Here is a 27,570-nt window from a genome sequence, read left to right as displayed (position 1 = left end):
TACAGAATTAGACCACGGGAGGTGGGGTACTACCCCACCCCTGTCGAGAGCACCTTGGGTGCAACTACCTTGTACACCCCTGTGATCTCCCAGAAGGATTTATCCACCCTACCTCTCATATTTTCACCACCCCACCTATCCAAGGTCTGGCTCTTGACTTTTTGCTACCCACCCCATTTTTCTAATTTGAAAACCCCATCGATTCATTGTACGAGACGTACCCCCTTCATCTCCCTTCAGGATACCCTACCCCAGACTCCAACTATGACCCTACCCTACCAATTGTCTGATTGAACCCCTCACGGCTCAAAAGGCAAGAGTACCCCTGTCTTTTAAAACACACCACCCCCTACCCATCGTCTTACCTTGGCGGTACCCACTCTGCAGACCTTAGCACCCTCAAATTTCAACCACCCTTGGTGGTAATTAGACCCTATATCCACCCCTCTTTCTTAATACAAAGTACCCACCCATTTCTCGACCAAAACCCCCTACCCACCCCCTTTGTTCCTCTACTCATCCTTGACCCAACAGCCCCCGCCATGCTGGCTGCGAAAGATGCCATTTCCCTCTAACCCTTCGCTGTCACTCGAGCCATGCTTTGTTCCCCTCCTCCTCAACTTGTTTCCTCCCATCCTGGTGAATGCTGAATTGAGCTCATCGTCTTCTTCTCTTCTTCTCTTCCTCACTTCCTCTTGTTCATTCCTGCGCAGCGTGTTTTCACTCTACCTTTACGTTGTGGTGTGAGGTTTATTTCTGCTGGTTACCTACTTGATCGCTTAGTTTCGATTTGTTCTTTGATTCATTTCCCTGTCTTTCTCTTGCTCGCAACATCCTGACAGCCCATTCTGCTCGTAGTCAGCCGTGAAGAAATCCAACTTACATTTTGTGGGCAAGGTATCGAGCGAGCATGGGAGGTCTCAACTCCAAGGACCAGTCTCTTCTGGCTAATGACAAGCGAGGAATACGGGGTTTGGTGGACGATGTTGAAACAGCGAACAAGCTCGCGCCATGCTTTCGAAAGGATGATTGTCAGCTCTACTTCGCGTCCTTGAACACGAAATTCGGACTAAATGACGCTAACTACAAGGAACTAGCGAGAGTTGGTGTCAAGAGGGTCATGGTAGATGGATCTGACGCTGTGCCTGGCGGCAAGTAAGTTCTTGCTGTTCTTGCTGTGCCCCTTGTCTCATTGCTTGTCTAATGGCGCCCATGTTGACATTGATTCGACAGCTTTAAGCCCTTGACCTACAAACAATTCGTCAAGGTGTTCAGAAGGATGCAAGCTGAAGCTGACGTTGCTCTGCAAGCTCAGATGGCTCTGAGGTACCTCCTCATCGTCCTCGTTCTTCCTCGTCCTCGTTCTTCCTCGTCCTCGTTCCTCATAGTCATGCTATCTCGTTACAGGGGCTGGGTAGAACCCGATCGAGCGACTGCGCAGAGGATTTTGATGGAAGATGGGAGGATTGTTTCGTACGATGAAGCGCAGGAGAAAGGAGCGATCAAAGATCATGAAGCTCATGAAGCTCATCGAAGGTCGGAGCAGTCGGCCCAGGATCATGCTGCTGGGAGTCGCCACCTCGATCAAGAGACAGAGCAGGCCGCGCGGGCGAGCACGAGGCAAGAACGGCTGCGGATGATGCAGAATGCAAACTCCAACTTCGAGGATGCCGTTGGAGAGTTTGATATGGAACAAACTCATGATGATGTTGAAAATGCTCAGTTTGAAGATACTCAGTTTGAAGATTGCCAAGGGCTGGACATGGAGGAGGAGGAGGAGGAGGAGGAGGAGGAGGAGGTTCCAGCAAGCAGGAGACAAAGAACAGGGGAAGAGGATAACAAAGAGGACACCATTAATGGAGCTCGAGGAGATTTCAATCTCAACAAGGAGAATCAAGGGCCGTCATCCTTCGTCAGCCATCGTGGCAGTAATTGGAAACAGGACGATGAAGGAGATGAAGGAGAAAGAGATCGAAGTTGTACATGCAGCGGAAACTCCGAGTGTAGGTGCAGGAATGCTGCCTTGGCTGCAGGTCGAGCATCAGAAGATGCGGACGAAGATGCCGATCAACCCGATCAAAGTGAGGAAGGCTCTGCCGATGCCAACCCTGATGGTGATCGATGCGGAGTTTGTTTTGATCGAGTGGAACTGACTGTTGGTATTTGAAGCGGCAGGGCAAGAAAACAATGCAAACAACTCAGATCAGGATCAACCTTTGGCCTTGACTGAATCAAGGATGTGTAAAATACAGAAGAGCGAGTATGAATGTATGATCTGCCTCCAGGTATGCTCTACAAGCAGCGTTCTCATGATTTGAAACTGTTGGATGACTTGTTCTTGACCAGATGACTTCTTCCGGAATTTCTCTCCCGTGTCTGCATGGTCCCTTCTGTGAGGGATGCTTATCCTTATGGTCAGCGAGGATAGCTGTAGAAACATCACTCTGATGCATCGCACAGGAGCAGGCACAACCGCACATGTCCTGCCTGTAGGAGGAAGACGGGGTACGATGATGGGGATTGCTGGGTCCATCTTGAGGAGCCCAACCTGGATGACATTGTGAGTTGTTTCAAAGTTTTGCCATCACACGTGATTGCATGTATCCATGCGTGACTGTCGAGTCGTTTCACCTTGTCGTTTGTGTTGTCTTGGGAAGAGATTCGTAAGTGTTTGCTCACTTGTTGTCAGGTGGAGGGATTGTATGCATTCATTCGAAAGATTTAGATTTTCAATAGAAAGAACAAGCGGAAGTTGAAGTATTTGACACGGCTCCATATCAAACTTGCATCCAATGTCGTTACGATGTCCTGATGGCTGGACAGAGTTTCAAACTACTGAACGCAGGGAGAGGGGACTGTGTCCAAGAAATCAAGAAACTTCATGTTATGACCAAGATAGCCGTTGTGATGATTTTATTCGTGAATCATCTTGTAAACGGAGGAAGAGGGAAACGAGCCACCATCACATCCTCTTTCTGCTTCTTTGCGTCCTCCGCTTGTTGACCCCTTCTTTGATCAGCTCCTGCACGCGACTTGCGAGAACGACGGGCCTGTGGATCCACCTCGACCTGCGAGTGAAGTTGAGCATAAGTTGGAGAAAGAGGAAGAGATTTGACCTTGATCTTCATGTCGATCTCGTCCGCTTTGTCCTTCCCGGACCTCTTCACCTAACAAAGAGGGTCACAGGGAGGAGGAGGAAGGGAAGAGGGGGGAGAGGAGGGAGGACAAGCAGGAATGGCGCAGCGAGCAAGGGACTTGCCTTCCTGCTGCTCTTCTTCAGAGCCTGCACCTTTAGGGACAAGCGAGTCAACAGCGAGTTGGATGCTACAATGAGGTACCTTGTGTGACTTGGCAGCAGAAGGATTCTGCTTTGCCTCCTCCTCCTCGATCGCAACCCCGATATCATGCAAGCGCTTCGCGTCTTCGATGACTCGCTCCTTGGCGTCCTTGACCGCCTGCCTGGCGCGTCCCAGGTCGGAGTCCTCGTCCTCGTCGAGGATATCATCGCTTTGATCGCTGAGATACTGGACAAACTCTTGGCTATTTCCAGCGTCACCAGTCTGCTCCAAGACCTGACGGGGACGGGCAACACGGAAAGCGCTGTCGTAAGTCCTGGGCTGCCTGGTGCCATGCGCCAACGCGAAGTTGAGACCACTTCGAGCGTACCCGCCGCGCTGCAGGAGCTGACTCTGTCCCCTGTGGGAGGAAGAGAGAAGCACGGCGCTAACAACGAGGAGCAATGCACTGACAACTCCAACCACCGGAGAGATCATTCGGGGCGACCTGCGCGATGCTGATTGAGGCTTGCCGCCGTCAAGAGTGCCGTACTCAGTCGACCTCATCATGCTAGTCCCAACCTGAGACCTGCTATGGCAACTTGTCACTTTGAGCTCGTTGGCACGTTACGGGTTGACTTCTTCCCTAGCATGACACGCACAGATTGATATCACGATCACAATGCAAACTGCACTTCTTTCCGTTGATAAAAACCATTCATTTCATCCCTCTCCTAGTCTTCTACCGCTCGCTCCCCTCCCGCTTTCCTATCCTCACAATCCTATACCCACACACTGGTTTTCCCCAAGGTCATGGCATCCCATCCTGTCCTGTCCTGTCCTGTCCTGTCCTGTCCTGTCCTGTCCTGTCCTGTCCTGTCCTGTCCTGTCCTGTCCTGTCCTGTCCTGTCCTGTCCTGTCCTGTCCTGTCATGTCATGTCATGTCATGTCATGTCATGTCATGTCCTGTCCTGTCATGTCGTCCTTCCCCATCTTCCCGCCTACCCTATGATTCCCTCCCTCCTTCACTAGTCTGTTGATACATCAAGTGCATGGTGCCCCTTCGTTTGACGGTTACAAATACATAGCGATCACCGTTACACAATCAGCATCGCCCCCGAACCAACAACGCTCAGGGCAGCAAATTAAAACCTATCGATTTTGATGCTGCCCCCGTAACCACTTGGTCGACGACAGCGAGCAGAGGGCAGCGCCAAGGGCAGGGCAGGGCAGGACAGGACAGGACAGGACAGGACAGGACAGGACAGGACAGGACAGGACAGGACAGGACAGGACAGGACAGGACAGGATAACAGAGGAAGAGGAGAGTGGAAGAGGAGAGAAGACCAAGACCTGCCTCGTGATACATTCGCGGCACGAACTTTAGAGAGGGGATGGTAGCGAATGGAAGTTGCTCGGTTCTTGCCTGCGGATCTTCAGCCCTCGTTGCTACTCTGGTGCTCCTGGCTTCCTTGGCTCTGTGTGAGGGCAAGGCTCACATAGTCGTTCCTTGCTACAACGAGGAGACCCGACTTCCACAGCAAGTTTTCCTGGACTTCGTCGACCAGGCAGCGAACAAGGACGTGCTGTTTACTTTCGTCAACGATGGCAGCAGCGACGGAACTTTACGTGTTCTCCGAGAGCTCGCGGCAAAGCGACCGCAGAGAATGTCCGTCTTCAACCTGGAGGTCAATGGTGGCAAGGCGGAAGCCGTTCGCAAGGGCATGCTTCACGTGCTGCTGTCGAGGAATTTGACGAGGGAGGACGTGGTTGCCTTCTGGGACGCGGACCTGGCGACGCCGCTCGAGACGATCCCTCGCTTCATGCGCAAGTTGGAGGAGAACGAGAAGCTCGAGATGGTCTTCGGCGCCCGAGTCGCTCTGCTCGGCAGGAACATCCAGCGGCAGTTCACGCGCCATTACCTCGGCCGTGTGTTCGCCACCCTCGCGTCCATCGTGCTGAACCTTCGGATCTACGACACGCAGTGCGGAGCGAAGATGTTCCGAGCAACGGAAGACCTGCGAGACGCGCTGTCCTCTCCCTTCACTTCAGGCTGGATCTTCGACGTCGAGCTCATCGCCAGGTTCATCTCGCTGCGAGGAGGAGGAGAAGGAGGAGGGCACAAGCCGCCATGTGAGGAGGTGATCTACGAGTATCCGCTGGAAGAGTGGAGGGACGTGGCAGGCTCGAAGCTCGGCTTCCTCTCTAAGGTGAAGGCGCTCTACGGCTTGGGATGCATCTGGTTTGATTATCTCAGCCCCGTCGCTGCTTGGAAACCTGTGACGGTAGAGCCTGAGCTAGCTGGCAGGCAGGAGCTGTGAGGTTTCATTGAAAGCTGAATTTGAGACTGTATATGAGGAGAGAGGGATGCAGGAGGAGGAGGAGCAGGAGCAGGAGGAGGAGGAGGAGGAGGAGGAGGAGGAGGACATCGGGTTAGGAATGGAAGGGGAGCAGGTGGAAGGGGGAGGGAGCAACGGAAGACAGCAAGTCGTCTGCAGGCCTCTAACTGTTAGTGTAGCTGTCCGTGCAGGGGACTATGCAGACGGGCTGGCCGAGGAGGGAGGCGTTGACCTCGCGGATGTCCGGGTTGAGCTCCAGGAGCAGCTTGACGGTTGTGCGGAAGGAAGCGGCGAGCGAGTAAAGTGTGTCCTCCTGCTCCATGGTGTAGATGTTGCCGAGCATGATGGCTGACCCTCGGGGATCGACTTGGACCCTCTCGGGGTCGAGGATGGTGAGGGAGGAAGGGTCTCCGTGGTCGTTGCCGTTGACTGCCCAGAGGCGAAGCCAGTTGGAGTCGGCAAAGAGGAGGCGGGAGACGAAGTCAAGGCTCTGACCCTCCTGCATGCAGAAGCGGCAGCGAGCGACTTCAATGTCGAGACAGGCAGGAGGCAGGGAGCTCGCGCCTGTGACCTGCTGGGGGTGAGCAGGGAGAGGCCGAAGGGGCTCGGGAGACGGGGAAGGGAAACATGATAGGTTGGAGAAGATGAGGAGATGAACGTATGAGGAGAAAGTAGAGAAGTGAGGAGGAGGAGGAGGAGGAGGAGGAGGAGGTAGTGAGGAGGTTACCTCGGCAGCAACGAAGCATGCTCGAAGGGTAGAACCTTCATAACCCCGCGGGAAGCTAAAGTAGAAGACAGAGCTGAAGGAAAAGGAATCAATAGACGTCGAGGAGGGAGGAGGAAGACAAACCTTGCTTGACGGCTAATGAGGAGAGAGGTCAAGTTTGATCCGTTGGGAAGGGATCCGTTCGATCTGATCTCGAGGACGTAGGGTGATAAGATTCTCGACCCATCTCTCCCCTCCATGTACGCCTCATCCTTCGCCTCCAGGGTGATCTCATAGCGGCAACCCACATCAGCAGTCCTCTTGGGGAAGAAGTATTTTCCCTCGCTGTCTGCTGCTGCTGTCAGAGCTCAATCCTCCTCCTCCTTGAGCCTCTCTCAACTCCTCATGCTTCTTGGTCCTCTCTCCTTCATCTCTCCCCCTCTGCCCCCTCCTCCTGCTGCCCTTGCATCCCTTCTCTTCCTTGACCACGTTCAAGTCGCTTGCCTGCAGTCGGGAGAAAGCTTCCTGTCCAGGTCAGGTTCGGCTCCACAACAGTGACCTGAGTATATTTGAGAAGAAAACACAGGCGAGGGGCGACGAGACGAGGCGAGTGGAGAATTTCCTAGAGGAATGCCAAAAGAGGAAGGGAGAGCAAAAGGGAGAGCGAGGGGAAGGGAAGGGGGAACGATAGGGAGACGGCAAGAAATAAGGATAGGGATAGGAGGAGGAGGAGGAGGAGGAGGAGGAGGAGGAGGAGGAGGAGGAGGAGGAGGAGGGAAGTAGTGCTACCTCGACGCACTGTTCCTCGCCATACCAACCGTAGACAGTTGCACGAGGATCAGGCGATTGAGGAGGAATGCACTTGACGGAGCTGTCTCGCACTGTCGCACAGAACTTCCCCCCGTCCTTGGCTTGCTCGGGTAGCGGAATCCTTGGAGGAGATAAGAGAAGAATTTGAGGAGGAGGCGATTGAGATGAGGAGGACAAGGAGGAAAAATTGAAATGTAGAGAGGAAAGACGATGGTAAGATGGGGATGGAAAAAGAGATGTGAAAGATGTAAAGATTTCGAATGACAGGAAATAAAATGTGACAATGAAAGAAGGGGGAAAATCTGAAACGAATACATTGACCAGAGCATACCACGTAATGTTCCGAAAGGCAGCCGAGCAATTCGATAATGTCCCGTCGACTACCCTTGCTCGGCATGTGTTGGGACCTATGAAATCGTCTCACTTGACCTGCTCGTTTCAACCTTTCTCTCAGACCGACTACAGCGTTATTGGGAATTCCGGGGTCAGAGAGAAAGAAGATGTTGACTGAGTCAACTAGGTTGGTGTCTTCAGCCTGCACAAAATGAGGAGGATCGATCAAGAAAGAGATGAATGAGAGGGGACGGAAAAAGGGAAGACAATGGTAAGGGCATGAGTCGAGGAGGAGAGGGGAGGAGGAGAGGAGGAAACAAGGGGAGAGGGTGCGGGGAGGGGAGGAGGAGGAGGAGGGTCCTTACGTAGAACATGAAGTTGATTTCTTTGTTGATCCAAGCTTGCAGCTGCCCTGTTCGATTCTCTCTCGAGCCCTTGCCACCCCCAAAAGTCAGCTGCAAGGTGACTGTGATAGCTTTGCCGTTACCTGCAGCATGTTGAAAGGAGTAGAGAAGGCCCCGGCACTTGTAACAAAGTACGGAGGACCTTCAAACTGCTCCATCTTAGCAACAGACCATACACTCTCCTCCTCTCTCTTGCTCCCCTCCCTGCCCTCTGCCTCACTGCTCTTCCTGTCCTCCTTTGCTTCAGCCTCCCTTGCATACCAGGATGCTGTGACATTTCTGTGGGCTGAGGAGATTTCCCGTCGTGTTTCCAACCCATCGACGGTACTGGAAGAGAGAGGAATCGGACGCGTTGCTGATCGTCGCAGGAAAATAGTCAGAGCATTCACGAGGATGAAAGATAACGTGAAAGACTGAAAGATCAATGGAGATTTCAGACAGGAACAATGGCGGGGCCATGATAAATTGAAACTTTGGAGTTCAGAATGTGCAAAGTTTTGAAAACATCTCCAAGTCACCTGCAGATCACCCGAGAGTTTGGAAACAGTTTTCGTCGAGTAAGAGGGTCGACGACGACTCCACTCGAGTCTGAAGGACGAGGAGGGTGAATCAAAATAGAGGATAGCGTTCACTTGACAATCGCTATTGAGCATTTTCAGGAGGTCACCTGAGAACGTGTATTGAACTATGACTTCTGCTATTGTTGAGTCTCCTTGATAGTTTCCCGTCTGTTGAAATAACGAGCCTCAGTTGCTATGAGAATGGTGAACAAACAGAGCATTGCAATTATGCAAACCATCTTGAAGTCTTCCCTCCCTTCGCTGCTCCTCTCCTCTCTATCCCTCCCCTCTCCTCTCTCTCCCTCTGCTCTCCTTCCCCATGCTGCCCTTCCTCTCTGCTCTCCCTCTCTCACTTCTCCTCTTCAAACCTTTGTAGCAAAATATGGCGCGGAAAACAAACTCGTTCCATCGGTTCCTGTGAGGTTGTGAAGCAAGAAACCAAGGGAAACTCAGGCGACAAACCGACGTCGACAGTGTTGATGGAGACAAGATCACCACTATTGTCACCCAGGTCATAACACATCAACAATCATCTCTATCGGTCTACTTGTCTTGGTCCGATGCCTTGATAGTGAACGTGACCAGCGCGTTGTAACAGACAGGCACCGGAGTGATCTAGAGGAGGAGAAGAGAGAGGAGGGAAGCGGTGATCGAGAGAAACCGCAGAAGGAGGCAAGCGGAGAGTATCCAGGAGCAACAAGGAGCAGCAGGACCGAACCAGGACGAGCCACTTGTCAGATACAAACATGGGACAAGATCTCTTCACCTGATCGTATTGGATCGGCAGATTTCTATCCATAGGGGGAGTGGGAGGAATGAAGGAAGGAGCATGCCCTTGAAGAAGGGTCAGGAACGAAGGAGGACCTTAGACCTGACCTCCGACTTTCACTTTGAAGCACAAGGGTCCTGACGTTGCGCTTATCGGGACGCCGTTGAAGGCTGCAGGCAGCACGGGCTCAACGAAAGTGAGACTACTCAGAATGTCTGCCTAGAACAGAGGAGGTGCTTGCCCTGAAACACACTACTCTGAACAATCCAATGTCCCTCTAAAGATCGCGTCAAAATTCTAGAGCCAAATTGCAACGCGATGATTTCACCTGTTCAAACGATGAAAACGACGTCGAAGAGCGTCCGAAAGACACGTTCCGAGCTGTGACGCCTCCTCCTATAGAGACCGCTGGTCCAATCTGACCGCAAAAATCAACCAGGCTATCCTCCTTATCATGAACTCACCGTAGCAAACTGGTTGATGGAGATGGTATTGATCGTCGTCGAGGACTCAACCACAGCTGTAGTGGATGTGAGCCAGAGGTAATTACAAGGGGAGAGAGCGGATGTAGGAGGAGAGGGGGAGTCGTGATAAGGACGATGGGAATGAAAACAAGAGAAATCCTCACCAATCGGTCCATCTTGGGCTATGTCAACCACGGCATTTGGCATTACAGTCAAGTCTGATGGAATGTAAGGAAGGTGCTTTCTCAACAGACCATGATGGAATCAGGAACCTGAAGCCACTGTACTTGTGAACATGGCAGCATACACAACAAACGAGCATTTCTCATTCCACTTGCACTCAAAATTCGTCTGAGGCCGACTTCTTGTTATCTGGCCCTGTTGCAATACATCACTTCTCTAAACGGAAGACAAACTTGAGCTCTCACGGATTTGTCAACAGTGATGAACTCTGGAGCATTTTTTTGCGGGGAGTTCGGGAGTTGTAGGTTCACGTTGAAGATGAAAGTGATGATGTTTTCAAAGTCATCTTTGCAATACCTGCGAAGCCTCGCTCAACAAAGGAAGCGCTACACATCAACCAGTTCGTACATGGCAATAGAGAACACGAATCGGGTATTTTCTGGCAATGCCTGGCAGTAAAGGATCATCGCAGAAATTTCTAGCTTCACAGGAATACCTTATCGGTGAAGTCGAAATAATATAGATTTCCCTCGTACATGGAATCGGGTTTGTTCTCATAATTTGCAGTCTGTTACATGAGTGATTACATCAACGGCAAACAGAAGTCACAAAACAAAGTACTTTATCTACTCCGCAGCCAAGTGTTGTGAACACTGAGCCATCTCGTTGGCAGCGAATCGCCTTCAGTCCCGAGCTTGCAACAGTACTGAATTGAATCTTGTCACATCGCAAACAAACAAGAAAGGACGCAAAGATTCATGACCTTCCAAAAGTGTAGGGATGGAGAGAATTTCCGTCTAGGTCAAAGAGAGGAACCTGGAGGAGAAGAGAAGATCAGCAAGGGGCTGCCGAACACGTTTGACCTGAATTATGTTGTTGCTCGGGTTGAGTGAAATCCATCCTCTTACAAGAGCCTTGGGAGAGTTTCTGTTCTTGACCTGCTGGTCGCGAACAAGCGAGAAGTTCCCTTGAGGCAATACAAAAGTCGTGGACAGCATGAAGTCGCTTGCAGGAGGCATATCAATGTAATCCCAGTTCATGATGCATGGAACGGAGGTGGCCCCTGTCGTTTTGCACCTGCTCATCAATCCAGCGCTGACATCTTGCCCCGCAGAATATGTTATGTTGGTGAAGACACCATTGATCTTCCACACCAGCATTGCAGAGACTGATAGCGATCCGTCCTGCACTTGAACAGGAAACTCATATTCACCCTCGACCACATTGCTATCCATGAAAACGACCCTGAAATTGTTCGGGAAATACTGATTGATGATTTCAGTCTTCTTCACCATGGCTACTCTAATGCTACCCATGATCTCCTCCACATCAAAGGAAACAGTCGGGTTTGTCACAACCTGGTACAAGTTCAAGGTGTAGGTGCTGAAATCATCCCTGTTGAAGAAGGTATGAGCCTTAAAGTACATGATGCCATTGTTCTCATAGTTATCATCGAGCCGCCATGTTATCGACCCTCCCAACAAGATGGCAGGAAGACCACGTCCTTCCATCGCGTACATGACGAGCAGCAACAGCACGACTATCCGCCGCCATGCCGCCATCCCAGCGGGCGGTTTGACATCCATCCAATCGAGGAACCACAATGCCGGTAGACCGGAGGGGGGAACCCACAAACTTCAGGGCTACTTGCGAAAATGCTGCGGGGCGGGACAAACGTGCTACAATGGCTGGCTCTTTACTGATCGAAGATACATAGAACACTTCCCAACACTATGCATGATATAGCAGGTGAAGGATATTGAGCTGTCAGCCGTTCTGCCATCGATGCTCCTGACAATGACTACGACCTGCCGACATGCGTGTTGATCAGGGGATCATGGTAGAGCACGAACAAGGGCTCACATTCTCCTTCGAGCCATGTGTCGATCTTTCTGAAATGATACTTCATGCTGCTGTAGATCAGAGAGGTCAAGACGAAACATGTGGGACCAACCTGTGATAAGTCTTGCTCTCAAATTTGTAACTTTGATGCACCTTCAAAACCACATGACTGTTTGTTTCTTGATACAGCATGGGAAAGGGTTTACCTGTACACAGCTGTGTTTGTAGCGCGAGCCAATCGTCTGCTCTTTGTTGTCTTGCGATGGGAAATATATTTCGACATGGCTGCGTCATCGAGCAATGAGCCGCATGGTAACCGAGATGGATTCCAACGTCTCACGTCATGTTATGCGGCTTCGGGATTCTCTTGGTATCGAAGTAAATTCCTGCATGAACAAGTCAAGATCGTTTCTTCTTGCAACCGTGCACAGATGGTACACCTGAAATGAATATCAAATCCCCGATCTGCAGCTCTTCTACACTGGTTGCCACAAGCGGGAGGGTGTCGAACTGCACGAACTTTCACATTGACACGTGAGGAGCAACCAGGTTGCCTGATACGATTGATTCCATCCCCCGATGACGAACCCGAAGAAGCTCTGAGGACAAGGTGAGAACCGCGGCAGGCAGAGCATGCTGGTCTCTTCAGTCACCCACCCGAAGATCATACACACATTGTCGAACAAGAGCTGTCGTGACATGTCAGATCAACAGAGAGGAAAAAAAAAAGCTCCAGTGCAACAGTGCAAGACATGCCTGAGCAGTCCAGAAACAAGTTCGGTCTATCATGTGCTCCTGCGGCCTGGACAGGATTCAACAAATGGACTCTGTAGCTTCCCCTCCTCGCACCGGGGCGATTTGCTTCAGCAGCCGTGAATACTTGTTCCCAACATTTCCTTGGCCTTTGGAATATGGTACACCGAGATACGACAGAGCCTGGGAGACGCTCGAATGAACGAGCCCACGATCAACGCGCATGTGCTTGTACCTGGTCAACAAACATTCTTCGTAGTTGATCGGGAGGCACTCGGACCGAAACATTCCTGGACGGAGCAGAAACAGAGAATGTCAACATGAGACGTCACGTCTCATATCTACCTCCTGATAGCCTCATTTGCGCTCTTCGCCCCTGCATGGCAGAAAAGAATCACAGAGACCTATTCAAGAAAGGCAGCTTCTCACTTGGAGTAGCGACGACTCTTCCTGGAGTTGCAGCTCGCTTTGACGGCACCTCACTGTGCAAGATGATTGAGCAAGATCATGGCTTGATCGACATAACTCCGACAGCACCTTGATATCCCTGCCAAGGACGCATGCCGGGAAACCCCAGAAGCCTTGTCCACTTCATGCTGTGTTGACGAGACTGACAATGAAGAAACAGCCTGACAACAACCATGTCACGCACTTGACGCTTCTAACTCGACCATCGCCTGCAGGAGCCTCTTGGGGTCAACGTCCCATGGCGCCTCCACTGCTCCGTGCACCCATGGTTCCATTCCAGCGACCACCCCACCTCAACTTTCCTTTATGTTTTAAGGGGTGGTCAAATTAAATTCGAATGATCTACAACAAACTCACATCTCGTTGCTTGTTGACTTGTGCGCTGCTACAGGCTCGACTGAGCCGCTAGCTGGCTTCTTCTCTTCCTTGTTGCCGCAGCTCCTCGTCCCCGCTGCCACCGGCATGACTTCGAGTAGCCAGTGCAGGAACCCGTGCGCGGCCCCTATTGTTGGCTCCTGGTGATTTGTTTAGAGCCCCTGAATCTCTATCCTGCTGACTTCTGCTTCCGCTAAAATCTTTATCAATGTAAGTAGACAGCTTACGGATTTGAACTCAATTTTTCCCCTCTATTCGAAAATAGTATATAGTACAACACGTGGTTAGTCAGGAAGGTGAACTTCATCTACAAATCTGTTGGTCCAGCCATCTGTTCAAAGTCTTCAATATCGACATGTAGAGTAGGAACCCAGCCATGTACAGACCGGTTTAAGCGCTGTAAAAAGCTTCGTGCCTGCTGCTCTTCATGTGATCTTTCGTACATCACATGCTCCTTCTTGATCAATGCGAAGATTGTTTGACACTCACCGCTTGAAAGTTTGCCTGCCCTTTCGTCTTCAACAAGTCACAGGAGAGGGACAAGAACAAACCACTTTCATGCAGCAGCCCGACTTGTTCTTCGCTGACAGAGCACTGATCGCAATGGGACATCTCCTCTTGACGACTGAATGGATCCCGGTCAATCATCGCCACCAAACACTAAAAATTACCTAGAGGGGATCAGCACTGAAACTCCGAACAGCACCAGCACGACTCCAACTGTAAACCCCATAATCTTTCGCAGAACGTCACAGATATGCAACATAGGCCAACGGGTTGATGGAGCTGTCACCTGACGAGCACCGAGATCTGCGAACTCTCCGAAAAAAATTCCACCGCTGGTGACGGTGAAAACAATCCAGGAAGCCTGCCAGTAAGAGAATCAGAGGGCGAGTGAAGTTCAACAGCAGGTCGTGCATTCCTGCATCAGTGGCACTACAAACAGCGCTGAGTAGCGTTTGAGTGCCAGGTTCAAACGGTACAGCCAAAAGCTGATGTGCAAAACTCCAAAGATCGACACGATCGTCACCCCGATGACAACTTTCCCTGGGATCTTCCCGTCTTTCCCGTAGAAGTCTTCAATGTATGTATGCAACAGACCAGACTAGAGAGAATAAACATCATCGTCAAGATGTCAAGGTGGAAAACAATTCACCAGAGCCTTGAGCACAACGACTGAGTTGGCGCCAATCATCGCTGACGATAAGACGAAGCATATCGCTTGCAAGTTTGATCGGTCGTGTGAATTCCTGTGTTTCATCCTTTGCAAATATATCTCAAGGATGTAAATGCAAATCGCCATCGGGTATATGATAGAAATATACACAATGAATGCTGTAGTCCCCGCTAGTTCTTCCAGCCTGCTCAGAGTTATCTTCTTGTTCTTGTGGTCTCCCCACGCCACGATGCAGATGTTTCCAGCAATGATGAGACAAGTAGAAACGACATGCCGTCGTTGGACGTTTTCATGCAAGATAAACGTGCTAAAGCTGTGAATACCGTCAGCCAAGCAAAGCAATCATCTACAAAGTTTATCCTATACCACAAGTTGGAGACGAATTGGATGGAGCCGAACGCTTCGAGCAAGGATTGCGCAGCGTAATTTAATCCGATCACATTCAACACATCGCCTGCTCCAAACAACACGACTCCGAACCACCACATGAATGAGCTGCAACAGCAGCCACACAACTTCCTGAATAGCTTATAGATCAAAATCCCATTCTACAACTTTCTCCTATCCAGCATCACCTTGTTCCATGATCTTGATCAAGATGTGATAATTTGATGATGATTTGGGCCAGGTTTACGGTTATCGATCCTCCAGCATAAAGCAAGCAACCTGCGGAAGTATTCCTTCACAAGTTGAAAAATGAAAACATCCTCTTGAACGGAACACTTCATCAACGTCTACGTCAGTGATTCAATCTCGAGCATAAGAATCCAGCATGATCTTGCTTCTCCTCCATTCCCCTCCCCTCCCCTCCCCTCCTCTCTCTACCTGTCAACCAGTTGCTGTTGGTTTCGTCCATCTTCAGGCCATTTCGCCACAACAAGATCACTAAAAGACAAGCTCACCTCGGGTCAGCTACTAATGATACAAAAAGACAGAAGTTCATCCTTGTCACCTGCTTGTATGTGGTAAAGAGCAACCAAGCCGGTTCTGCTTTTATGGGGCCACCATGGCAGTGGAAGGAAGAGAAGAGCGAGAGGTCAAGGAGGAGGATGGAGGGACGAGAGGGATAGGAGACGAGGAGGAAGAGGAAGACGACGAGGGTTGACAGAGGAAGAGGATGAGAGCGAGTGATGTTGCTCTTTACCGTGCAAATGTTTGTGGCAAGAGTAGTTCAGTGAAGTAACTTGTCCCTGCGGTTGCAGCCAACGTGGCGATGGAGAATGTAAGAGAGGATATCGGTGGATCATCGAAGGGAGTCGCTCCTGCCCCCAAACAGTACGAGCGTGACGCCATGAATCGACCAATAGTCATGGATGGGTGAGGATAGTCTTTGCCATGTCGATTCGATCTGAAGAGTGCAGGTGCGTGCGCGGAACTTTCGCCGACCAACAGCTCGCCATGGACCTGTGACCCTTTGCTGATCATGCTCTCTTTGTCTCATGGCGATGATGTAGGATCTATCCGGAAGACCGCCTCCCTGTCAAAGACGAGGGGGAGCTGTTGCTGGTGTTGTTTTGATTGTCATGGTATGTCCCGTTGCGCTGCCGTCTCATACGCTCACAGGGCCCGGACGACTGGAAGAAGCAAGACATGTTCTTTGAGTACAGGATCAAAGAAGGTGGGCAAGTGTGCTGTGGTGTCTGTTGTTTACATTTTACGCTTTGAAGGAGAGCAACTCAAGCAGCAGGGCAACGAGCTGTTCAAAGAAGGCATCTTGCTGATCTGACTCTGTTATGATTCTCTGCCTGCTGACGATTTATTCTGCTCAGGTCAGTTCTCTGAAGCAGCAGTGCTCTACCGGAAAGGCTTGTACTACAGCGTGTTCGATGAGTCGCAAGTTTGTTGTTTATCCGCCCTACTGCAGCCCTAACTGTGTCACGTATCTAGTTCAACTTCGAGCTGCAAGACACCCACCGCGTCGAAGTCGTCAAGATTGTTGTTCCTCTTCGTTTGAACTATGCCCTCTGTCTGCTCAAGGTTGTGAAATCTTGTGGAGTTTGCATCTGACGCTCCGCAGGATTCGTATGAACCGATAAAGAACCCTCTTCCCAATGTCGATCAAAGATTCAAGGAAGCGATCGAGTGAGTACCTCTCCGCCCTCTCGTCCTTGTCTGAGAGAGCAGCTGAGCATGATCATTTGCTCCGTGTGGCCTACGGGAAACTTCAAAATGCAACTAGACAAAGAACGTGATGAAACGAAAGGGCTCGATGATTCGTCCCAACATGACAACATGCTCTGATCTTTTCACATTTGGCTCCGACGTCATTTCCCACACATCTGACTTGGAGTGGTGCAGGAACTGCACGGAAGTGCTGAACCTGTAAGTTTCTGATGTTCAGTCCTTTCTTTAACAGTCGCGTGCAGCTTCAAAACCCAGCAGGCCGGACTGAACGAGGTGAAAGGAGAAACAGCCGACGAGCAAGCTGACCTTGTGCCAGGCTGACAAAGTGAAAGCGTTGTACCGCAGAGGTCTGGCGAGGTCACTGGCGTGGAGGAAGAAGGCGGAGATGGGGGATCTTGACAAGGCCAAGGACGACATGTCGGAGGCGCTCAAGCTCGAACCCTCCAACAAGGATGTCAGGAGGGAACTGAACTTCCTGCGAGAGAAGGAGAGAGAAGCTACTGAGAAGCAGAAGAAGATCTGGTCCAGCACTCTAGCGCGAGGACTAGATGACGGGGAGGACGGAGGGGCTGGAGGTTCGCAGTGTCAGGGAGCAGCAGCAGCAGCAGCTGACAGGTCAAACTTGTCATCAGGAGCGAAGGACAGTGGAGCTAAGGCGGCGAGCGACCGGGAGAGCAAGGCAAAGGAAGCAAAGGCAGAGATCCAGCGGTACTTGGATGAGCTGGAACAGAAACCACCTCAACGCCCTGCAGGAGGAGGGTGGGGGATGGGATGGATCAAAGACACTGTGGGGAATTTCTTCTCGCGCAAATGAAAGTTGAATCACTTTGTAGAAACGTCGCGATAGTAATACACAACATGCTTCTGAAAAAAAATTCAAGGCAGTTTGCGGCCAATGATGGCAATCGGATGTGATCGGTCAGCACCGGATCTTTTACTGAGTGACTGCCGAGGCCCGCCGCCCGTACGGGGCGTCGAAGCGGCCCAGCCGTGACAACTTGTTCACGGTCTAGCTTCGGGCCCGGTCCGGGCCCGGGACTCAGGCCGACCTGTGACTGAGTCACTCGGAGTTCTGAGCACCGTCCACAAAAGTGACGCCGGTTTAGTTTCCTTTGGGATTAGTTCAGTGGCCTGTTGCGGCTTATGGCACACTGTTGATATCTGTTCGGCAGCAGCAGACGTTGTGAGATCTGACTCGACGATCTGTAATGTAGATGCCGATAGCTGATGTAGATGCCGATACCTGATAGAATGGATGATGTGACTTGTTCATATCCTTGCCTTATGTCTCTGTTCTCATGTCAACTTTCTTATGATTGTCAGTGTTATGATCTCACTGAATTCATTGTTGTAACAAGCAGCTGGAAGAAAAGCTTCATCGTCCTCATTGTCCTCGAAAACATGATGGCAAGGTGAATATCTTCCTTTTGATTGGTTTTCACTTGGTGATCATGCGACAGAAGAGAAATCTTCCGAGGGTTTACGAACATGCTCAGAGGAGTCCGAATGTGATTGTGCACTGCCGTGCCTGCATTCTTGATGACTCATTGTTAAATTTTGCAGGCACTCTGGTGGTATTGCAAGGAAACAATTTGCAAAGATTGAGGTGAATGCTTGGAGGAAAGACGGTCTCGAATGTAACCTGAAGCCTCCCAACAGGAGAGCGATATCAGCACATTTAGGAAGCTTCTCGGAGAAAAATCAGTCATCACCAATGACGTGATGTCCTGCCATTTCTTTGTTCAGTCCACTGACCAATCATGAACAGGATTCACTGGAGTTTCACAACAATGACTGGATGAAGCAATATCGTGGAAACAGCAAGGTGCGCAGAAACGATTGCTATCATTGCAAGAGAGCATAATCTGTTCTTGTGTGAGGTCAGGTTGTCCTCAAGCCCAAGTCGACAGAGGAGGTGTCAAGTATTTTGAAACATTGCAACGCAAGGAAGTTGGCTGTTGTGCCCCAGGTGTTCTGCAGTGGATTCAACAATGGTCGTGACTTTGTTGTGTTTCAAGGGGGGGAACACAGGATTAGTCGGGGGAAGCGTTCCTGTATTTGATGAAGTTGTTCTTTCTTTGTCATCGATGAACAAAGTTCTTTCTTTGGATGAGTACAGTGGGGTCGTAGAGTGTGAAGCAGGCTGCATCCTCCAAAATCTCGAAGAGCATCTCGCAAAACATGTAATGAATGAGCTGCCTCAGTGTTTTGAGGACAGTTGACAGGATTTACCAGGGTTTCGTTGTGCCTCTAGATCTTGGTTCTCGTGGATCCTGTCAACTCGGCGGCAACGTGTCGACCAACGCGGGAGGGCTCCGCCTCATTCGATTCGGCTCTTTGCGAGCTTCAGTGCTGGGGATCGAGGCCGTCATGGCGGACGGAACAGTTTTGGATTCCCTAAAGACTTTGAGAAAGGACAACACCGGCTACGACATCAAGCAGTTGTTCATTGGTTCTGAGGGAACACTGGGGGTGATTACTAAAGTTGCGATTTCAGTGCCAAGGAAATTAGAGAGCGTTCATTTAGCAATGCTGGGATGCAACAATTTTCAGCAAGTGTTGGAAGCAGTAGCCGCAGCGAAATTTAAACTCGCAGAGATCGTAAGCGCGATCGAATTTTTCGATCAGCAATGTAGCGATCTTGTTGTTCGAAACCTCCCTGGGATGTCTCACGTACTGGAAACAAGCTCTCCTTTCTGGGTGCTCGTTGAGACGACAGGCAGTGAGGACAGTCACGATTCGGTGATTCTTCCCCTCGTCTCTTCGTTTCAGCCTCTGACTTGCTTGTGCGAGACAGGACAAGCTGTACAACTTTCTCAATTATTGCATGGAGAAACAGGTCGTGGAGGGGGGCACCGTTGCGGAGGGAGGGACCCAAATGCGAAAGCTGTGGGGGATGAGAGAAAACATTCCCATGGCACTCTTGAAAGAAGAAGAGGTGTTTAAGTATGACCTGTCGGTTCCTACCTCCGAGATGTACAACCTGGTACAATCTGACATGCTGCGCTGCATAGCACGAAAGCTCCCTTGAGAAACTTGTCAAACAGGTCGAGATCGTGAGGGAGAGGTTGAAAGAGCGCTACCCTCAAGCAGGTGTCTTCGGGTGAACTTATCATTCCTGACACATGTTCATCTGTACTGATGTGGAGGAAGGTATGGACATCTGGGAGATGGGAACCTACACCTGAACGTCACATGCCCCACAGCTGACAAGGAGGTGAACAACGCACTTGTCCCTCTGTCGTCGGATGAAGACCATGACCGTTACGCTGCAGGCGGTTGAGAGCATCTTAGAACCCTTTGTGTACGAATGGACAGCAGAAAAGAGAGGAAGTATCAGCGCCGAGCACGGGATAGGGCAGATGAAGATCTCAAAGCTGTACTTGTCCAAGCCTCCAGAGCTGATTGCGCTCATGAGGCAGATCAAAGGAGTCTTCGATCCCAACGGCATCCTAAACCCGTACAAAGTCCTTCTAGATGAATAAACCAATCTCGACTGAAGCCCCTTCAGATGATTGTGCTATGAGTCGGCCCGGTGAGGCCCCGAAATGCCGGGCCGCGCGACGGTAGTCGTACTACGGTAATTGGGCCCCTTCTGGACCCCGGATAGAGCCTCAGCATTGCATTCCCGGCAACTCCGGGTACAACAGCCAGACACAAATCAGATCTTCACGTGAGGGAATGCCGGGCATGCCGGAGGGCGTGGGGCTGGCAGCGGCTGCTCCTGACGTGCGAGGAGAAGGGGTGGAGGAGGATGAAGCCGTCATACTTAGCAAGCTAGAGACCATGGCTCTTGATGACCTGCTGCTGTTCATCGACCACAAGTCAAGACTCGTGCGGATCGGTGCTTCTTCTGTGTTGGCAGGGCTGTCCGCATCGAGGTCTGGCAGGCAGGCTCTGATCGACTGTAAGGCTGATGCTATCGAGAAGATAGTGAACAGGATCAACGACGATCACGATGCAGCTCTCACAGCGATCTTGGCGTCATTGGTGAACCTCTGTGAGGAGGAGGAGGCAGCTGTCCGCGTGGCGAAGGCTGGGGCAGGGGAGAAGACCATGAAGAAGATTGTGAGTGCTCTTGAGGTCGGGACTCGTCTGCCTGATGGAGCTCCAAAACTCCTCGTCAACATCAGCAGAGTGTTTGAAGGCAGGAAGAGGATGCTGGGCTATGTGTCGGACGGGTCGAGCGAGGAGAGGAAGAAAGAGATACTGCAGCTCCTGCATCACTTTGAGGAGTCAAGGAAGCAGAAGGACAACGACTTGTCGTTCCTCGCTCTCTTCTTCGAGAACATCTCGCAGGAGGTCATGGGCGCTAACCTGCTCTGCGACGAGAACGAGGGCTTCAAGCTTGGGATCGTGGCCAAGGGTCTGGCCGAAGACAACAAGGAGAGACAGCTCGGGGCTGCAGGCACGGTGAAGAACTGTGCCTTCTTCACGGAGCTGCACAGAGGAATAGCAGAGCATGCAGAAGTCGCCGCTCTGTTGGTACTGCCTCTGGTGGGAGAGTCATCTAGCTTCGAGGACGACGATATGAACGGCATGTATGCCGGGCTGGCGTCCAAGTGCAGGATCGGAGGGAAAATCTCGGATGACAAGGAGCTGCGGAGGATGATCTATGAGGGTCTTCTCCTCTTCTGCAGGTCCAAGGATGGAAGAGAATTCCTGAGGAAGACGAAAGTTTATCCGGTACGCGCATTACCATACATGTGACAAGCGTAAGATTGTGATTTTGAAGGTGATAAGGGAGGTACACAAGTTTGAAGAAGCATTTGAAATACCCGATGAAGACCACATCGAGATGATCGAGAGGATTGTTGAGCAAACCATGCTGCTGGATGAAGTTGAGGACGCTGTGGACTAACACGTATGGTCTGAAGTGATCGGCATCATATGATAGCGGTACAAGTTTCAGATGAGTCGCAGGGATGGCTGGACTGCTCTCAGAGTCAGCTATCAAGGAGAGTGAAGTCGGCGAGCTGCAGTCAGATGAAGTCTGCAGGACTTGGACGCTTTTGGCTCTCACAGTCTCAATGAAGTTGTCAATCTGGATAACTTGATATTTAGAGTTCACCCAAAAATGTTGATGATAAGAGACGGTAGGTATCGGGGATGAGCCTTCCGATGCCTTGCTGGAAGGGAATGAAGAATGTACTGAAGGGAAAGAAGAATGAAGATAAGTCAATGTTTTGAGTCGTTCATGGACTCTGGCTTACAGCAGCTTGCAAAACAACCATGAGCTTGACACGTGCAGAATCGAGTCTGGTATGACTTGGATAATGTTTGAATAAAACACAGCAAAGATGAAGAGCTATCGGAGAATATCTCTACCATCTCTCCTTCTTACGATCTGATTGCTATCCAATCCTCCTTACGATATTTCGCTCTTTACTCAAAGTAGATATAAGCGCTGTAATCGATTGAAACATGTACAGTAAAGTTACACAAGCGCCCTCCAGGCATCATTCTTTGAAGAGCTGACCACATAGAGAGTATCGCTCAACCAGCAATTGCTCTCTTTGCTCTTGCTGAATTGCCATTTCATCGAAACTTGAACATTCTCTTTGTCATTCTCAAGGCTCTCAAAGTCTTCGAACTGCATGCCATTCTGCCATGTAAAGTTCACTCGAGCGAAACCTCGCAATGAAACCATGGCGCTCACCATCAGCATCTTCTTGTAAGGAGCTTTTATCTTCACATCCAGAACTTGAAAAGGCTCTCCGTCATCCTTTGAAACTCCCTCGTCCGCCTTCGCAACACTGAAGCTGTACTCGTCGGCTAGCAGGATGCTGCCAAGGTAGGTAAGATCAGAATCAAGAAGTCTGGAAAAGGCGAGACCTGTACTTGGAGTTCTTCATCATGTTGAAGAAGCGATCTTCTGGCATCGACTTCACTGGATTCTTCTCCGATGAGAACCTCAACACTGCCTTTAACCCGCTGTCTGGCGCCGGCTTGTCATTCTTCTGCATGGCAGCGATGAGCAGCTTTGCAACGTCCACCGATGTCAGGCTCGGCGAGGGCAGCAGCTTCGACTCCTCGGGCTTACTGCCGCTGACTTGGCCCTTGGCAACTTTGTCTCTAGCTACACTGTCCTGCAAAGTCGGCAAGTTTGAGTTTGCTGCCTTCTGACTGAGAAGATGCATCAGCGTCACTGAGGATGAAAGGTAGCTCACCTCTCAAAGATCTCCCTCAGCTCTGCTGCTCTCCTCTGCAGCTTCTCAAACTCTTCGGCCTCTGTGAGAGCAGAGGCTGGACGAAGAAACAGAGTCGGCATGGCAAAGGCTGCAGTTAACAGGACCGCGCGCCTTCGTGCTATAGCACCTTGTTGCCCTTGCAGATGCATCCTTGTTTGGAGGACACCCCTGTCTTGCCTGTGGAGGCATGGCAGACTGCTCAACGATGCAAAGCAGAGAGGATTGGATTTTTTTGACGAAGCTAAAGACAAATCCAAGAAGAGCAACGCACAACTCAACAGGTATGTCGCAGAAAAGTTCTTCATCGAGTCTGCAGAAACTTGTTACAAACAAATCAAGTTACAGAGATGGGCAAGAGAGTGAAAATTGTACAAACATTGAAGACTTTTCCTATAAGATAATTGTTTGGTGAGAGGGGAAGATTGAAAAAGGTGAGAAAGGACAGCGGGAATAAAAGGCAAAAGTGAAAATTCGTGGAAAGAATCAGCAGCAAAGGGAAGGAGTGAGGATGGAAGGAGACAGAAAGGATTGAAATGATGAAGAGCAAATGGCGGGGGAGGAGATACGATGGGGAGGCAGCAGGAGGACGAGATGCGAGGAGCTTGTGGAGGGCGCGCGGGAGGGTGAAGGTCTGCGTGCTTGTACGGGGAGGCGCAATGGTTTTATAACTGGTCTACAAAGATATAAATGGACCTCAGGTACAAAAGGGACCCGTGGTACAAAGATAGTCGTAGGAACCCCAGATGAAGCTTTTGTAAAAACTGTTATTAAAAGTTTCCATTACACTGGTACTAAATATTGTACCAGAAATTCAGTCCATAACCCACTGTTATAAGTATTAAAAGTAGCTTGGTGCACTTAAAAAGCATTAAAGTCAAAAGTAGGGTGGGGTCATCACCCCTACCCACTTTTTCTTCAATGATACATGGGGTATCCTGCTCAAAGTGATTCCCTGCCCTCAAGTCCCTGCTTGTATCTCCACATCTTCAGATTGCGGCCCTTGTTGCAGCCGAGTCCCACCTGTTCCTAGCCTGTCGATACCCCTACCCCCATAGAATTTTGAACTACCCTGAGTACCATACAATTTTCAATGTCTGGAACCGGTGAAAAGGAACCCTTGCATGACCCTACCTACAGAAAAACATACCCTACCCTTTATGTGCCGCCCTGGAGTGTTGTCCCTCCCCAAAACTCAAAGGTCAGAAATTGTTGCAGGAGTGCCGGGGTGGGGTAGAACAAGGGGGTGATATGAGGTATAGGGTAGGGGTTAGTGTGAGGTAAGCGAGGGGTAATCGTTTCATGATTGGGGTGGGAGGGAGCAGACCTGCGAGTGCTCTTTAGAGGTAGGGGGTGATGGCTGACCCAAGGAACTGACTATTTCAGATAGTCAAAAGAAGGGGTATTAAAATAAAGATGTCTTCAGTACAGGGGTAGGGGTGGGCGAAGGGACTTAATAAAGCGGGGTCGGAGAGGCTTAAAAGGCAGGCAGGGAGATAGAGAGCAACAGAAGAAGGAGAGAAAGAAGAAGAGAAAGAAGAAGAGACAGAAGAAGAGACAGAAGAAGAACTGTTTGTGAAGCCTTGTACAAACTCAAGACAACAGTGAGGCTGCGGCTACTGGAAATGATCTTCGTCAAAATGAGCTGGTCCAATATCTTATCTTTCCTCTGCCTTGCCGCGATTGCGAACTCTGTGCATGCTTTCCACCAGGGAGGTATTGTTCGCGCTCTGCCATCTCTCCGATCCTTCCCGACATTATCTAGGAAGAAGAAAGAAACGTTGGTGTCAATGCGGTTCGAAGGAGGACGAGTTTCGTTGGATAGGAAGGAGATGTTGGTTTTGACAGGCTTCGGACTCGCTGCTCTCACAACCCCTTCATTCTCAGGAGCCGAGCCCAACGCAGATTTTGAAGATGCTGTAGCAGTTATCGGCGCCGGGGGATACACTGGAGGCGATACCGTGCGGAGTCTGATAAAGAAAGGGCAGAAGGTCATTGCTTGTACCAGGAGGCCACAGAAGATTGTGTTGAATGCAGAACGAGGGCCAGACACCATCGTGCTGGATGACGAGAGGGAGAGGAATCTTGTGCGATCTGCGATCGTCGACGTCAACAAGGCCAGCAGCATCCCCAGCGCTATCCAAGGGGCCAAGGCCGTCATCTTCACGGCTGCTTCAAGGCCCAAGGTTACCGCAACGGTCACACCTGGGACCAAAGTGGCTTCCTCCTCCTCCTCCTCTGCTCCTCTGCAGACCTTCGCTGCAGCAAAAGTTGCACCTCCGAGTGATCACGTGGAAGACATCGGGCTCGAAAACGTAGCCAAGGCTTGCATCGCCAACAAGATACCACGGCTTGTGATCGTCAGCTCTGTCTGTGCCAAGTGCCGGAAGAAGCAGGAGTACGACGTGCCAGATCAGCTTGACAGGGGTGCGGCCTCGTGCGATGCTTGCTACAAGAAACAGGCCGGCGAAGACGCTGTGCGAGAGCTGTATGCAGCAGCCAAGGATCCCTCGCTGTCGTACACCATCGTGAGGCCCGGGATGCTGACTCTCGGGGAGGCGAGAGGTGTGAAGGAGGTGGAGTTCAATCAGGGAGTGACCAAGAGCGGGATGATCTCCCGGCTCGACCTTGCTGACATCCTGACGGCTGCCGCCTTGTCCAAGGACGCGGACGGAAAAACCTTTGAAGTTTACTACAGGGACTCGGCGCAGCCTGTGGACATGTACGCGAGTCTGCAGAGCTGCAAGGCGCTCGGGAAGTCAGTGAAGGAGTGCTTCTTCGGGGACGGTTACGACGAGAGCACGCCGGTGTCGCTCGATGAGATGCTGAAGAACCCAGTGAAGGGGACGCTGTTCGCGTCCGGGCGGGAAGTTCATGGCAACTCCTATTTCGCCATGTTCAAAGACCTGTCGTCGGACAAGGACGAAGCCTTCGATCTGGACAGCATTGGATACAATTCCATGTAGAATGTGTCATAGATAAGTGTGGATACTTGTGTGTTTTTGTTTAATCTTTAATCTTCGGCAGTGCGATTTTGCATGAAAGATACAAACTTAACAAGATCAAAGTACCATCCCTAATGATACCCTCGTCGGACGAGGAGTGTGAGTATCCGACAAGACCTGTCCTCTCTCACCCTCCTTCTGGCTGCCCATGTTGCCTCCCCAAGCATGCGGCACCCGTAGCTCATTCCACGAAGTCGCGGGCTCAGCTCGTGTTCCCAGCTTCTGCAGATTGATGGAGTACGGAGAGTCAGAGAGCCTTGGGGTTCTCGGGGACTGAAGATAGCTTGAGCTGAGGCTCTGAAAACTTGGGGGGAGGGGAGGACGGTTTGGAGTTGACTGTTCGATGCTCGTGTCATGCCTTGGAATGTACCGAGGAGACGGCTCAGGCTGGTCGATAGCTGGGGCCTGGTATCGAGCTGGGGCCTGGTATCGAGCTGGGGCTTGGTACCGAGGAGACGGCTCAGGCTGGTCGATAGCTGGGGCCTGGTACCGAGGAGACGGCTGGTACCGAGGAGACGGCTGGTACCGAGGAGACGGCTGGTACCGAGGAGACGGCTCAGGCTGGTCGATAGCTGGGGCCTGGTACCGAGGAGACGGCTCAGGCTGGTCGATAGCTGGGGCCTGGTATCGAGCTGGGGCTTGGTACCGAGGAGACGGCTCAGGCTGGTCGATAGCTGGGGCCTGGTACCGAGGAGACGGCTGGTACCGAGGAGACGGCTCAGGCTGGTCGATAGCTGGGGCCTGGTATCGAGCTGGGGCCTGGTATCGAGGGGACGGCTGGTACCGAGGAGACGGCTCAGGCTGGTCGATAGCTGGGGCTCGAGGAGACGGCTGGTCGATAGCTGGGGCCTGGTATCGAGCTGGGGCCTGGTACCGAGGAGACGGCTCAGGCTGGTCGATAGCTGGGGGCTGGTACCGAGGAGACGGCTGGTACCGAGGAGACGGCTCAGGCTGGTCGATAGCTGGGGCCTGGTATCGAGCTGGGGCTTGGTACCGAGGAGACGGCTCAGGCTGGTCGATAGCTGGGGCCTGGTATCGAGGCGACGGCTGGTATCGAGGAGACGGCTGGTACCGAGGAGACGGCTCAGGCTGGTCGATAGCTGGGGCCTGGTATCGAGCAGGGGCCTGGTACCGAGGAGACGGCTCAGGCTGGTCGATAGCTGGGGCCTGGTACCGAGGAGACGGCTGGTATCGAGGAGCCGACGGCTCAGGCTGGTCGATAGCTGGGGCCTGGTACCGAGGAGACGGCTGGTATCGAGGAGACGGCTCAGGCTGGTCGATAGCTGGAGTCTTGTGCTGAGGCGCGGAAGGCTGGTCGCTAGCTGGTAGAGGTCGGGGATGAGCTGGCGTTTGTCGGCGAGGCGATGCGTTACTCTGTGTGAACTCTTGGAAGACTTGTGCAACAGAGAGAGGAAAACTCTGGCGGAGAGGAGAACTGGAGATAATCTTGGCATCCCAGGACTCGAAGCTTCGATCCGGGAATTGCTGACCGGCAGAAGTCTCAACACGGGGTGAGAAGATGCCCTGGGGCAAGGGAGAGTGAGTTACGACTGTTTGACCGTTGCTCTTGTTCACGTTTGACAAGCTGATGTCTCCCTGTGCTGACCCTTGCGCCTCCTGTGGCTGCGACTTCATGACGCGCGTTCGTGCTCGCACCTTTCTCCTCGACCCTTCGTGCGAGCGTTCATGGTCGTTGCCGTCGGCCTTGGCCTTGTAGTGGATGGCCCGCAGCTCTTCATACGAAAATTCCGTCCGCGGGCTCACACGTCTCCTGACCGGGCTGACATCCAGCTTT

General features: G+C 51.4%; 10 protein-coding genes across 10 annotated transcripts; 7 read left to right on the top strand and 3 right to left on the bottom strand.

Annotated features, from left to right (window-relative positions):
* Positions 1-910: 910 nt before the first annotated feature.
* Positions 911-2,755, top strand: GUITHDRAFT_162124 (hypothetical protein; the record flags this gene model as incomplete). The annotated part of the gene is made up of 8 exons (XM_005836192.1): positions 911-1,155; positions 1,234-1,326; positions 1,408-2,003; positions 2,034-2,114; positions 2,170-2,285; positions 2,347-2,414; positions 2,461-2,560; positions 2,690-2,755. 8 exons carry the CDS (start codon positions 911-913, stop codon positions 2,723-2,725), a joined length of 1,335 nt encoding a protein of 444 aa, XP_005836249.1. The 3' UTR covers positions 2,726-2,755.
* A 143-nt stretch (positions 2,756-2,898) lies between these two features.
* On the bottom strand, positions 2,899-3,869 carry GUITHDRAFT_151490 (hypothetical protein). Its single transcript, XM_005836191.1, has 4 exons — positions 3,339-3,869; positions 3,260-3,289; positions 3,117-3,167; positions 2,899-3,068 (listed from the first exon to the last, which is right to left on the bottom strand). Exons 1-4 carry the CDS (start codon positions 3,771-3,773, stop codon positions 2,925-2,927), a joined length of 660 nt encoding a protein of 219 aa, XP_005836248.1. The 5' UTR covers positions 3,774-3,869; the 3' UTR covers positions 2,899-2,924.
* Positions 3,870-4,774: 905 nt separating this feature from the next.
* Positions 4,775-5,506, top strand: GUITHDRAFT_47107 (hypothetical protein; the record flags this gene model as incomplete). Its single annotated transcript, XM_005836190.1, has 1 exon — positions 4,775-5,506. A coding segment is annotated over one exon (732 nt), but the record flags the coding sequence as incomplete, so codon positions are not given.
* Positions 5,507-6,747: 1,241 nt separating this feature from the next.
* On the bottom strand, positions 6,748-15,314 carry GUITHDRAFT_135966 (hypothetical protein; the record flags this gene model as incomplete). Its single annotated transcript, XM_005836189.1, has 43 exons — positions 6,748-6,879; positions 7,110-7,251; positions 7,462-7,537; positions 7,560-7,665; positions 7,829-7,918; positions 7,951-8,016; positions 8,129-8,222; positions 8,386-8,455; positions 8,535-8,595; positions 8,796-8,842; positions 8,890-8,924; positions 8,975-9,042; positions 9,194-9,261; positions 9,304-9,415; positions 9,525-9,614; positions 9,661-9,716; positions 9,825-9,878; positions 9,933-10,038; positions 10,089-10,200; positions 10,252-10,292; positions 10,340-10,411; positions 10,465-10,549; positions 10,607-10,659; positions 10,707-11,478; positions 11,652-11,753; positions 11,798-11,838; positions 11,892-11,970; positions 12,026-12,071; positions 12,126-12,195; positions 12,339-12,374; positions 12,535-12,621; positions 12,674-12,728; positions 12,784-12,814; positions 12,976-13,067; positions 13,264-13,421; positions 13,771-13,864; positions 13,953-14,017; positions 14,075-14,149; positions 14,312-14,386; positions 14,438-14,771; positions 14,825-14,953; positions 15,034-15,124; positions 15,284-15,314. 43 exons carry the CDS (start codon positions 15,312-15,314, stop codon positions 6,748-6,750), a joined length of 4,299 nt encoding a protein of 1,432 aa, XP_005836246.1.
* Positions 15,315-15,671: 357 nt separating this feature from the next.
* GUITHDRAFT_104793 (hypothetical protein) lies at positions 15,672-17,396 on the top strand (the record flags this gene model as incomplete). The annotated part of the gene is made up of 10 exons (XM_005836188.1): positions 15,672-15,775; positions 15,820-15,864; positions 15,913-15,964; positions 16,022-16,076; positions 16,228-16,295; positions 16,346-16,435; positions 16,476-16,540; positions 16,757-16,780; positions 16,825-16,855; positions 16,899-17,396. The coding sequence occupies 10 exons, from the start codon at positions 15,672-15,674 to the stop codon at positions 17,394-17,396; spliced, it is 1,032 nt and encodes a 343-aa protein (XP_005836245.1).
* Positions 17,397-17,983: 587 nt separating this feature from the next.
* On the top strand, positions 17,984-20,067 carry GUITHDRAFT_104792 (hypothetical protein; the record flags this gene model as incomplete). The annotated part of the gene is made up of 13 exons (XM_005836187.1): positions 17,984-17,994; positions 18,043-18,090; positions 18,146-18,188; positions 18,242-18,301; positions 18,351-18,407; positions 18,468-18,551; positions 18,601-18,765; positions 18,818-19,034; positions 19,080-19,324; positions 19,380-19,568; positions 19,630-19,685; positions 19,736-19,799; positions 19,858-20,067. 13 exons carry the CDS (start codon positions 17,984-17,986, stop codon positions 20,065-20,067), a joined length of 1,449 nt encoding a protein of 482 aa, XP_005836244.1.
* A 301-nt stretch (positions 20,068-20,368) lies between these two features.
* GUITHDRAFT_104791 (hypothetical protein) lies at positions 20,369-21,443 on the top strand (the record flags this gene model as incomplete). The annotated part of the gene is made up of 2 exons (XM_005836186.1): positions 20,369-21,268; positions 21,318-21,443. 2 exons carry the CDS (start codon positions 20,369-20,371, stop codon positions 21,441-21,443), a joined length of 1,026 nt encoding a protein of 341 aa, XP_005836243.1.
* A 576-nt stretch (positions 21,444-22,019) lies between these two features.
* Positions 22,020-22,853, bottom strand: GUITHDRAFT_104790 (hypothetical protein; the record flags this gene model as incomplete). Its single annotated transcript, XM_005836185.1, has 4 exons — positions 22,020-22,187; positions 22,242-22,368; positions 22,418-22,708; positions 22,753-22,853. The coding sequence occupies 4 exons, from the start codon at positions 22,851-22,853 to the stop codon at positions 22,020-22,022; spliced, it is 687 nt and encodes a 228-aa protein (XP_005836242.1).
* Positions 22,854-24,602: 1,749 nt separating this feature from the next.
* GUITHDRAFT_68057 (hypothetical protein) lies at positions 24,603-25,736 on the top strand (the record flags this gene model as incomplete). The annotated part of the gene is made up of 2 exons (XM_005836184.1): positions 24,603-24,956; positions 25,023-25,736. The coding sequence occupies 2 exons, from the start codon at positions 24,603-24,605 to the stop codon at positions 25,734-25,736; spliced, it is 1,068 nt and encodes a 355-aa protein (XP_005836241.1).
* A 490-nt stretch (positions 25,737-26,226) lies between these two features.
* Positions 26,227-27,048, top strand: GUITHDRAFT_41476 (hypothetical protein; the record flags this gene model as incomplete). Its single annotated transcript, XM_005836183.1, has 1 exon — positions 26,227-27,048. A coding segment is annotated over one exon (822 nt), but the record flags the coding sequence as incomplete, so codon positions are not given.
* Between the last annotated feature and the right edge of the window lie 522 nt (positions 27,049-27,570).

The sequence above is a fragment of the Guillardia theta genome (genome assembly GCF_000315625.1).
Source record: "Guillardia theta CCMP2712 unplaced genomic scaffold GUITHscaffold_18, whole genome shotgun sequence".
Classification (NCBI taxonomy): domain Eukaryota; class Cryptophyceae; order Pyrenomonadales; family Geminigeraceae; genus Guillardia; species Guillardia theta.
This window is presented reverse-complemented; position numbering and strand designations above follow the sequence as displayed.

What these genes read in the sequence shown, in the direction of transcription:
- GUITHDRAFT_151490 (XM_005836191.1), bottom strand. Translation starts at nt 3,773, where the DNA reads ATGATCTCTCCGGTGGTTGGAGTTGTCAGTGCATTGCTCCTCGTTGTT. An exon ending in CTGCTGCCAAGTCACACAAG is followed by an intron (nt 3,290 to 3,338) that starts GTACCTCATTGT and finishes TTGTCCCTAAAG; the next exon opens with GTGCAGGCTCTGAAGAAGAG. An exon ending in TGAAGAAGAGCAGCAGGAAG is followed by an intron (nt 3,168 to 3,259) that starts GCAAGTCCCTTG and finishes CCTCTTTGTTAG; the next exon opens with GTGAAGAGGTCCGGGAAGGA.